Source organism: Ochotona curzoniae, unplaced genomic scaffold, assembly GCF_017591425.1.
Source record: "Ochotona curzoniae isolate NIBS_2020 unplaced genomic scaffold, NIBS_Ocur_1.0 contig_3097, whole genome shotgun sequence".
NCBI classification, from domain to species: domain Eukaryota; kingdom Metazoa; phylum Chordata; class Mammalia; order Lagomorpha; family Ochotonidae; genus Ochotona; species Ochotona curzoniae.
Window position 1 is genome coordinate 83,524 of NW_024465720.1, and position 12,156 is coordinate 95,679.

The 12,156-nt window shown below is 41.1% G+C and overlaps 1 protein-coding gene across 1 annotated transcript in view; it reads left to right on the forward strand.

The window, feature by feature from the left end:
- Positions 1-436: 436 nt before the first annotated feature.
- The window catches only part of LOC121155748 (transmembrane channel-like protein 1), a gene marked incomplete at both ends in the record, with an annotated part of 40,606 nt that continues 28,886 nt past the window's right edge, over positions 437-12,156 (forward strand). The window contains 3 exons of the mRNA XM_040979210.1: positions 437-579; positions 8,156-8,300; positions 9,490-9,684. Of these exons, the coding sequence (XP_040835144.1) occupies positions 437-579; positions 8,156-8,300; positions 9,490-9,684 (483 nt within the window). The remainder of the gene's footprint in view (positions 580-8,155; positions 8,301-9,489; positions 9,685-12,156) is intronic.

Here is a 12,156-nt window from a genome sequence, read left to right on the forward strand (position 1 = left end):
TTTATGGGAGCTGAGACATAGCCTTTGTGGTTTATGGAAAACCAATTTAATCATGGCTCAGGTGACTGGAAATGGAATCTGCCACAGCACCAAGCACCTTTCAGATATCCCTCATGAAAAGTAAGCTCTTAAAATTGCAAATCTAGCAACATCAAGATGTGTGTTTTGATGTTTGAATCAACAAGCATTTCATGTTAATGGCTCCACAACTGTGCAAGCCTGTATTTGGTTAAAAGTTTTGTGTCTTTAGTAGTCGCTGAATTTTGACTAAACCAAAACGCCGCCTATCGGTGTGACAGCTGAAAAATTCATTCTATGGTACAAAACAACAGGGCTCCTTTGAGACCCATGAGCGGCTATTTGTCTTACAAGTCGATCTTTTCCTTTGAGTTGCTCTTCACAGCATGCGCTAACTGGCTTTGTGGTTGCATTGTAGGGCTTGGCACAGTATTCTGTCCTCTTTTACGGCTACTACGACAATAAGAGAACCATTGGATGGCTGAACTTCAGGTTGCCGCTCTCCTATTTTCTGGTGGGGATTATGTGCATTGGCTACAGCTTTGTGGTTGTCCTCAAAGCGTGAGTTTCATTTGTCTTTTGGGAAAAGCATGAACGATTTCTGGCCTCAAATGGGGGCATCGATTTGAGGACCGGGTGTACTGTTGTTGCTATCTCATACCTAGAGGATGTGGTCAGTCAGAGACGAACAATAATTTTAATGCTGAAACTAATATTAGATTGTGATTTCCTTAATCGGAAGGAATGGATCCTAAGGTGTTTGATTATTTTATAGGGGGAAACTGAGGGTTGCAGGCTTTTGTCAGGTTTATGTACATAAAATTAATAGTACTTCAGAGAGAGAAAAAGAGAGAGAAAGAGAGAGAGGCTTATGTCAGACAGTTCCCATCGATTAGTTCACTATTTAAATGCAAACAGTGGCTGGGCTGGACTAAAGCCAGGAGCTAGAAACTCAACCCAGGTCTCCCACCTGCACAGCAAGAACTCAGCTTCTTTAACCATCACCTACTGTCTTCCAGAATCTACATTATTAGGAAGTTAGAAGTGAGGAACTGGAGCTGGGAATCGAAACTGGTAACTCCGGGCATGTTAACCAGAGTCTAACACTCTAGGCTAACCCGCTAGGAGAAGTGTCTGCCTCTAAGTATATTCTTAAAACATTTCGTTTAGTGCTTCAAGGTGAGACTCGAAGGATCTGACATGATGGGAACACAGCTGTTGACCCCTCTTTTACATACAGAGAGCTTGGCAACTTGCAGGATCAGCTCAATAGAAAGAATGTTGTTTTCTCTTCATTTTTGAAAAGCCAGAATCATCACTCTTTCAAAAAAAAAAATGCTAGCTATGTGAGACAGCAAAAACAAATGGTCTGCAATAAGGCAGTCTTGATGGACTGTATAATCATGCTTTATTTCTTGGGAATGGATTTACTATAGCACAGGGAAGCATTTTCACTGGGAAAATGATAAAACTACATCTCATTTTCCCCTCCTTGCCTGAAATATATGTATAATACTTCACTTAAAGATACTGCAGAAATCTAGCATAGTTATTTGAGGCAGATATAAAACCATCAATCATCTAGCCAGTTCTCTGAGCGAGCTTAGAAAACGTTGAACATCTCAAATGTCGCCATCATTGACTGGACCACAGGAGGGGAGACCCTCACTTCACTGTGAAAGACTGCCCGTCTCGGGGTCTCTGTGGCGTCAAGCAAGCAGTCCCTGGAAGCCGGGGCTTGCAGTCTGAGACATACTTTGTGTCTTAGCCCTGCTGCACTTACCGATCCTCTTGAGATAATATGTAAGCTGTTTCAGGACTTGTGAAAAGATTTGTTAGTGGTCTCTTAGCTAAAAGCCCTAATCAGGTGGTGCAGATGTAATGAGAGACCTCAGATCGAAGTGTCTGGCTGCCTGACAAAATGCTAATGCGTCCCAGAATGTGAGGCGTCTTCTTGTCATCTGGCCGTATCGCTGTGCTTCCTGCGCATAGGAGCTATTGCCATGACACCTCTGGATGGTCTCTGTGGTCACTGAGGGAGTCGTCCCTGTCCAGTTCCTTAGATGTCAGGAACAGCTGGCTCTGTGAAGGCTCAGGGCCCTGGGGTTACTCTTGACTCTGACATGTGTGTCTTTTTCTTTCCTTCCTTCCTTCCTTGTTTCCTTCCTTCCTTGCTTCCTTTACACATTTATTTGTTTTCATTGGAAAGTCAGATTTATAGTGGGGCGAGGGACGGGGAAGACAGAGAGAAAGATTCTCCATCCTCTGATTCACTCCCCAAGGGACTGCAATGACCAGAGCTGCACAGATTCAAAGACAGGAGCCTGGAGCCTCTTCCGGGTCTCCCATGCTGGTGTAGAGTCCCACTCTTTGGAGGCTGACCCAGCAGATGGAAGATTTTTCTGTCTCTCCCTCTCTCCCTAAATCTGATTTGTCTTTCCAATAAAAATAAATATTCTAAAAAAAGAAAAGGAGAAGAAAATTGCACGACGTGGAAACCATATGTTCCTTCCTATGTTGTCACTATCAGTTTTTAAACTTCAACGTTCTAAAGAATTGATGTTTTGATTTCACCACCCAAGGATTCTCATTAACAACAATTCTCTAGGTTATAAATTCTGGGTTTCACTAATGTGAGTTACAGCTAAACTGTTGGAAATAGCAATCATTCAGGGAATGCATGCCTTCATAAGAAACTCTGCTGTGTATCTTATCTCACAGGCTTTACCAAGACTTCTCTTTCTTGCAGGATTTACTGAGATTAGATTTACGTTTTTTTTATTTATGAGCAAGCCTGTACCAGTAATAATCTAATATTTTTCATCATATAAATCACATGCTATATGTAACTGCCAACTGATGTAAAAATGTTTTCCTCTATAGGATATCATATATATATGTGCATATACATGCATGCATTTATATATCATAAACCTGAATAGACCATATACCTTAAGCAAGCTATAACACATGAATATAAACATCTTTATAGATGGCAAGGAACAAAGATACTCCTTCATATTTCTAAATCTGTTGGAGTAGCCCTGATTTTATGTAAAATGGTAGTAATTAGAATTCACTGAAAATCTATAGTGCTTCAACTTAAATTATATTATCTTTATAAATGTTACACAATAAGTATTGGTTTTACTATTTAGCACATAAAAGAACAATACTGAGAGATTCTGTGCGCCATGCTCGATGTCACTTGACAATAGAATCCATATGATCCTAGATTTTTCTAGTTGGAAAGGTGTCTTTTACCCATCATGATGTGCCATCCCTTGCTGTCATGCATTTCCTTACATAGGTCAGCTTACTCCTGCCATCAATTGTGTATCCTGGATTTAGTAGGAATTAATTATGCTTTTTGAATAGGTGCACAGTCAAGGCTCTGCAGAGCCTGATGGGTTGACTAAGCTCAACTAGCCAGTAAATTGGCAAACTGAGATTATAGCATCTTTTTATTCTAAAACATACTTTTCCTAATCTCTGATGAAGACACATCTGTGCTTATAAGGAGCTGTCTCTAGTTCATTCGGGGTAGCCTTTTAAAAATTTAATTATATATTAAATAGGGGCCTAGCACGGTAGCCTAGTGGCTAAAGTACTTTCCTTGCACTCGCCAGGATCCCATATGGGCACCGGTTCTAATCCCGGCAGCCCCGCTTCCCATCCAGCTCCCTGCTTGTGGCCTGGGAAAGCAGTTGAGGACAGCCCAAAGTCTTGGGACCCTGCATCCGTGTGGGAGACCTGAAAGAAGCTCCTGGCTCCTGGTTTTGGATCAGTGCTGCTCCAGCTGTTGTGGTCATTTGGGGAGTGAATCAGTGGATGGAAGATTTTCCTCTCTGTCTCTCCTCTTGGTTTATCTGAATTTCCAATAAAAATAAGTAAATGTTTGAAATTTTTTCCCTTGAGTAATGGAGTTACAATGGCATTGATTCAACTCCTGCTATCAAAATGCTACAAAGAACAAAACCTGTCAGAGAACATTAATCAAAACTCATAGTAAATCCGCAACCTAAACCTTTATTCCTGAGACAGTTTCTTTGGCGATGAATGTAATATCTCCGATGATGGATTTTATATACAATGGTAGGCTAATAATGGTCAGGTCAGTTGGCATACCCTGAACAGTTGGAAAATCTTACAAAGCTTGGGCTTGTCTTGTTTTCCTCAAGTGTTAGAAAATGTTTGCAGCAGAAAGGCAATGAGAGATAGAAGACTTCTAGTTGTAAATTCCCACTCTACATTATTGCTTCACGGACTCCATCTGTGATTAAAGAGCGCAACATGAAAAATGTTCCCGTCAGAATCATGGACCAGAGACTGTTGTGGTTCAGGATGGATAGCAGTAATTACAGATGATGTTATTGAAATATATCAAAAGACAAGGACAGAACTGAAAACAGTAATGAAGTAAGCATAGTTGATATGTATTATTCCTTGCAGGAGTGAGCTCATGCTATTCCTATGCATTTGGTGAGTTTCCTCCCAGGGGGAAGTTTAATTCCAAAACTAATACATAATAATTTCATAATTAATAAAATAATATTCAGATTATTGTCCATAATTTATATTCAGGTATTTGTTCATTAGTAGCCATTTGTACATAAGAAGCACTTAATATTGACTTAATATTGGTAATTGAAAAAGATGTATAATTCCTTTTTTTAAAATAATTTTTTTGCGAGGCTAAGTGATAAAGAAAGAGAAATAAGAAGAGAGAGATTTTTCGTCTGCTGATTCACTCCCCATATGACCAAACAGCTGGGGCTGGGCCTAGGCTGAAGCCAGGAGGCAGGAGGCAGGAGGCAGGAGGCAGGAGCCAGGAGCTTCATCTGTGGGTGCAGAGGCCCAAGGACTTCAGTATTTTGTGCTGCTTTCATAGCTACATAAGTAAGTTGCTAGATTAGAACTGGAATTCAGATGAGATGCCAGCCATGCAGACGGCAGCCTAAGCCGTTATTCCACAATGCTGGCTGCAGTGTGCCTGGGTTATAATGGTGAAACAGAATAAGGCTCTTGCTGCTGTTGGAAGGTCAGAATTTAAATAAATGAATGACAAAAGGTTGTGGACAATATACTGTGAATCTGTGTTCTTCTGTTCTCACCGGTAGCAGACATTTGCTGAAGTTTCTTCTTTGTTCAGCCCGACTCTCTGGCATTCACGCAGCTGCCCTTCTGCTTAGCTGTGTGCTCAACTCGCCTTGTGAGCTTTTCTAAAGTTATTCTTCACTTCCCTCTCAATCCTCTTCCTTCCAGTTTACAGTGATCCTGTTGATTTGAGATTTTTTTTGAGATATTGAATTATTAAAAATATCCATGTGCATTTGTCAAATGCCTAAATAATTCCACTTTGCTAATGAAGTGATAAAACTGTGGCCCAAGGCAAGAGATTCCATATAAAAACCTTAGGAAATTATAAATGCTACCCTTGATATATATACATATATATATATATATATGCGTCTATATATGTATATATATCTCAAGGCTTTATGTATATATATATATATATATATATATATATATATATATATAAAACCAGTAGCTTAGCAGTTAAAATCCTCACCTTGCATGCACCGGGATCCCATATAGGTGCTGGTTTATGTCCCGGCAGCCCCACTTCCCATCCAGCTCCCTGTTTGTGACCTGGGAAAGGAGTCGAGGACGGCCCAAAGCCTTGGGACCTTGCACCCGTATGGGAGACCTGGAAGAAGCTCCTGGCTCCTGGCTTGGATTGGCTCAGCTCCAGCCATTGCAGCCACTTGGGGAGTGAGTTAATGGATGGAAAATCTTCCTCTCTGTCTCTCCTCTCGGTTTATCTGAAAAGGAGAAATATATATATATAATTATTTTACATATATACACAGAGAGAGCGAACCATATGTAGAATATTTTACAGATTACCAGGGTTATATCACTACCACAATAGAATGTGTTACGAGCATTTTTTCTTTGATGTTCGTTATTCCTTTCATCATCCCATTCCTCTGCACGTATCTCTCACCTGTTAGTGTTTAGAACAATGATTCACTGCTTCAGCTCGGCTCCCTTTGCAGAGCTCTGTTAGCAGTGAGGAAACTCCACTGACCTGGCTGTCGGGAGGGGCCCTCTGCCATGCTGGAACGGCTGCACTTGAGCCACTTCTGGCTTCTCTCTCTAGTTTCCTGCTAATGTGTAAGTGGTGATGGAAGGCCCGGTTAGCTTCTTGTCCCTCCCCTGGGGTGCTGCGGATAATGCACGCATGGTGGGAACGAATGAGCAGAGAGCCTGCGCTCTTTCTCCCTCTGTTTCTTTCTGCACCTGTCTGCCTCTTAAGTAGATAAGCAGAGAACTATATAAATAAGGGAATAAGCTCAAAAGTCAAATGTCCGTTTTTACTCAAGGCTTTGCCGTTCCAGTACTCAAAGAGGGTGTGAACGATCCATCAAGAATGTGATTTTGTCTCTAGATCTTAAAGGACATCTGATTTTTAACCTTTTTTGAACAGAAGTAGTGTTTTCTATTGTTCTATGTACACCAGGATGTCCTGGCTTGAGCATCGGAGCGAAATCAGAAAGCCTGAGTGATCGGTTGAGATCTGTGGCTTAAGGCTGGATAGTTTCCAGCAAGTTACTTCATGTCTTTGCACTTTAACTTTCTCATCGATTAAAAAGAGAAAAATGACTACCTTGACCTCTTGCTAATTTTTAAGAAGACTTATTTGTTTTTATCTGAAAGGCAGAGTTACAGGGAGAGTAGAAAAGACACAAAGACACAGACAGACCTTCCATCTGCTGGTTCATTCCTCCAAATGACTGCAGTGGCCAGAGCTGAGTCCATTCGAAGCCAGGAGCCTGCTCTGTTTCTGCCACGTGGGTAGAGGTGCTGCTTTGTCAGACTCCAGGCAGGAAGCTGGGTCAGAAACGGAGCAGTTGGGATTCAAACTGGGATGTGAGATCCTGGCACTGTAGGCAGAAGCCTAATCTCCTATGCCAAGGCCACAGCCCCCACCTCTTGCTGAAAGTTTTAAGAGGATTTATCTGTAAAAGGTGAAGTGGTAGAAAGCAATGATTATTGTTGTATTTTGTTGTACTGTTGTATTTTAAATGGCAAAGCGGTGAAAGCAGTACTTGCAATGTGCGTGGAGGTCATTTGAGGAGTGCCCAGCTGTGAGTCCCTGCCCCACTACGCAGCCCAGCTGCCGGCTAATGAGCACGGGGGAGGCAGATGCTGACGGCTTAGCTGGCTGGACTCCTACCACTCAAGTCAGAGCCCTGGATCGAGCCTTTGGCCCCTAGCTTCGCCCAGTTCAACCTCAGCCATTGCAGGCATTTGGGGTGGGAAACATTAGGCAGCATATCTCTGTCTCTTCAGCCTTCAAGTAAATCAGCACAAACTTTAAAGTGGATGTGTTTGAAAATAAATCACTAGGATTTATAAGCCCAACAAGGAGTGGGGTAGAGGTAGAACAATTTAAATGAACTTGAAGATGCCTGCCAATGTATCGTGTCAACCTCAGCTTATGGTCCCTCCTCCCTTGGTTTCACAGCATCACGATAACCTAGTGGGAACGCGTTTATGTGTTTCCTAAGAAATTTTAATTTTGAAATTGAATGCATTTGTTTAGCTGCTTCCGGGGAGCAGATGCTAAAAGGAAGTAGAATGTGTGTGGCAGGTTCGTCTGTCCTCAGGCTTCTGAGTGAGGGAATCAGCAAAAGTTGTGTGGGACAGTGTTAAAGTCTCTGTGTATTTTTTTTCTTAGGAATGGAATTAAGGGTGTTCATGAGCTTGTTAAAGGCCTCCTTAATCTACAAAAGATTAAGAGTCTATTATAGAACGTTGTCTCATTTTAAAATAAACAAATGAAGCCTTACATTTTTATACAGCTGCTCAACTGTTAAAATCATTGTTGTTTACTGATTTTTTTTTTTAAGCTGAAAGGGCTGGAGAATTGACCATCTAAAAAATTAAACAAAAATCAAATTTAAAAATGGAACTCCTATTTGGATATTAGGACAAACTTGAGGGGAAATATATGTCTTTCAATTATTCCTTCTCCAATTTATCTATAATTGTGCTATTTGTCCCTCTCTCTGCACTTCCTTTTTTATGTATTCTTGCTGTTGGGTTAAACATCCTGTCTTTATAGGATGACCAAAAATATTGGTGATGATGGAGGAGGTGATGACAACACCTTCAACTTCAGCTGGAAGGTTTTCTGTAGCTGGGATTACCTGATCGGCAATCCGGAAACAGCAGACAACAAATTTAATTCAATCACAATGAACTTTAAGGTAAAGACACAAACTTCAAAATTGGTTTTATTGAAGAGTTAATGTTTAGGCATTCCAATTGGGCTCACTATTTATATGGAAAGATGATCTCAATGTTTCTGCCTGTTGGGATTTGGGCACGGATCTGTTTAACACTGGAAGATATCTGATGATCCAAGGCAGCATTTTTGTGCCTTGAGGAATTTTCTTTAAAATTGGTAATAAGATACTGCTACTTGTTTGTAACAGGAGACCATCAGTAATCAGAAATAAATATTTTAAACAATAGAACAATGTTCACCGATGATTGAGGGAAATCGGCTCAATATTTGAAATACCTTTCCAAAACATTTTGTACCTCAATTGTTAACATATGCCTAGTTAGAGTTACAAGCCGGATTGGACTATCCTAAAATTTGCCAAGTTCAGTTAAAATTATGCTTCAATACTATAAACAGCTAAATATAAAAATGAAAATAGACATGAGGCAGCTGAATAGTACCCTATAACCATTTTAAGGCGTAGAGCAGCTCGTTGTGTATAAACTAAAATTGAAATGTCAATGAAATAGTCACAGGATGTGGTTAAGAACTTCCATTTTCTAACATATTAGTCACTCAATACCATGCCAATTAACTCCATAATGTTGTAAACTGTTGTTGATGTTATGTTATGGCTTTTCATTGGACGGGGTGATATTCTGCCATCTCTACTTTCAGACCAGAGATGGTCTCTAAGGAAACTTGAGTTTAAATAAACTTGAGTTTATTTGGACAATAAGATGCTGGACTCTGTACAGGGTACATGCTTGCAATGAAAGAACCGTGACTGGATTTGAAATGTACAACTGCAATAATGTGGAGGAATCCATCATGGGGGGAGGGCACGGGGAAGGGATGGGGGAATCCCAGTGCCTATGAAACTGTGTCATGAAACGAAGTCAAACACATGGAAAAACAAAACAAAACAAAACAAAAAAACATTGTGCTTGAAAACAATATGCTTTGCAATGAACACTGGCCTGGTATCGCAGAGAAAGTTTGTTGGCAACAATTCTTTCTCTTATTTTAAGATGTGCCTTAATTATCAGTGTTTATCTGGTTTATGGAATCCCAAACTTGGTGTCCTTTTTATTTGTCACGTTCTTGAGCTCATGGCACCTACTGTGGCTAAGCTGTCGTCACTGTGTTTTTTGTCTGCCTGGATGCAGGAAGCCATCACAGAGGAAAGAGCTGCTCAAGTAGAAGAAAACGTGCACTTGGTCAGATTCCTGAGGTTTCTTGCTAACTTCTTTGTGTTCCTGACACTGGGCGCAAGTGGATACCTCATCTTCTGGGCCGTGAAGAGATCCCAGGAATTTGCGCAGCAGGACCCTGACACCCTTGGGTGGTGGGAAAAAAATGAAGTTCGTCTCTGCGTGCTTTTTATGCGCTTAGAACCTGACCTTGGCTGTTGTGCTTCCGTGATGAAATGTTCCACAGGCCGTTCTTTGCCTATCCCCTCATCTCCTCCTTTCAATTAGTGAGCCCTCTACACATTTTCCTCTCCATTCTAGTTTTTTTTCCTTTTTTAATTTGTAATTTTTCTTTTTAATATTGTTTACATAGTTGACTGGGATGCACGCCCATGTAGGACTCTGATTAGGGTGGGAGGGTCGGGCATGGAAGAAGGTGGGTGGGACAAATGTTTTGATTTTTTTTCTCTTGTGTCTACAGGGGAAGTGGGGAAGGGACCGCTTCTTTCTTTCGACCTACATCAGCACCTGGGGAGGGAGGATGTCCTTTGATAATGCCTTAGAGACCCTGATATGGGGAAGCGAGTTCCAAGCATGCTACTTGAGTAGTTTTGATGGTTCTGAGAAGTTGGCTTCACTGTTCCAGGGTTGAGAAAATCTTTCCAAGATCTGTTGGTTGACAAAGTCCGCCTTAGTGCATCCACAGGGCAGGGAACAAGCTGCAAAGCTTGACCAAGAGAACTGTTCAACCTGTTCTGCTTTCCTTCCTCTGACGAGGCAGTCAATGTCCCCTGCTGGCCTAGATCATCTGGGTTTCATGTCCCCGTGTGCATCTAGACATGCTGTCCACTGTGCAGACATCAGCAGCTGAGAAGGCCAGCCCCGATACATTCACTGCAAGGTCAGACCGTAATCCTGTGATTTTCTCTGTGAGCAGGATCTGAGTCCACGCTCATCAGCAGGAGAGCCCAGTGGGCAGAGCCGAGTTTTTCACTCCAGGGCGTCACCTCTGTGTCTAGGTCGGGGTCTACTAGAAACCCATCCTTATCTTACCTTCATTGTCTCCTTGAATTGCATCCTCTCCCTGCAGTTACTGTGTGAATGAGGAAGGCTGGCTCTTTTCTGAGAATTACTAAGCCTGTGATTTGTCTTTAGATGTTTTTTCTCTGTTTGGAAGGTCAGAGAAAGGAGGTAGGGTCTGGTGCTGTAGCGTATCAGGCAAAACCTCTTCCTGTGTTGTTGACATCCCATACGAGCACTTTGATGTCCCTGCTGCTGCGTTTCTCATCCAGCTCCCTGCTGATGGCCCGTTAAAGCATCCGTGTGGCGTTATGGGCATCTGGGAAACGGGTCGGTGCATAGGAGTTAGAAGTTATCTTTCTGTGTCTCTCCCTCTCCCTCTCTATGTAATTGAATTTCATATACATCAACTGTCCAAGTGTAATGGGCAGGCAAAATTGTCATACAGCTGGGATCTAGAGTTTATATTGATCATGTGTTTTTATAAATTAACCATAATAAAATTCTCCTGTTAGCATCAAAAGAATCATTCTTTGTGAGAACTTGTTTAACACTCATTATTAGGGAACCCTGAGTCCCAAGGAGCCAATGAAGAGAATAATGAGGATGTATGAATAATTTTACAGATGTGATGAGAGCAAGACCAAATTTATGTTTTTCTTGTGTAAAGTTACACAAGCTCTGCCAAATTGCTAACAAGTTCTGCCATTAGTCTGGAATTAGAGCATGCTGATTTTATGTTCTGTCGTGCTGAGTTTTGGCTCCTGTGAGTCATATAGTGTTCTTAATACGAATGAAAAAAAAAGTCAGAACATATTGGAAATTATTTCCTAGCTATAATCTGGTAGATGTAACCATGTTTCATTCAAAATGTGAAATCCATAAGGAAAACAGGGAGTGTTTTGTGGTGACAGTATGTACCAGTCATTTGGGACAGTTATCAGGGAAAAAAAAAACACATAATTTTTGCCATTATAAAAGTTGCAAATGTTCTAAATTGTTTGAATTAATTTAACCTGGTAACAAAATCATATGGGTGTTATGGAGCTCCGAGTTAAGGATGACGCATTTCTTAATTATCATGTGGCTACCTTCCACGCCCACATCATTCTCTCGCCTTGGTCCTGATGCACCAATATTTCATTTTTGAAACTTTACCTTCTCGGCTTCCATAATATTAAGCTATTTGTCCTTTATCTATTTCAATGACATCTTCTGTTTTCTTCGGATAAAACTCATTCCTTTTGTTTCTGCCACTAAAAGTTTAGATTCCCTAGAGTTCCCATATTTCGACATTTAGACCTAGACCCACCCCAGGCAATTAGTCCATTGTACACTGATTAAACTATTCCATATGCCGATGACTGTCAAATTAGCATTTTTAAATTTGTACCTCATCTTCATGCAGTTCATTTTCCATTTCCTTTGGAGATCTTGCTGTGAAGTGTATCACCCGATCAGAATTGGTTACCCTGCAGGATAATATGTGTTCTCTCAGTATAATGATGTAAACCTCCTCCCTCACCGTGGCAGTAAACAGTTATCACTGGTACTCATACAAACTCATGTGTGCATTTTCTTCAAAACAACAGTTGATATTATCTCTGCTGTTTTGCTGAGATA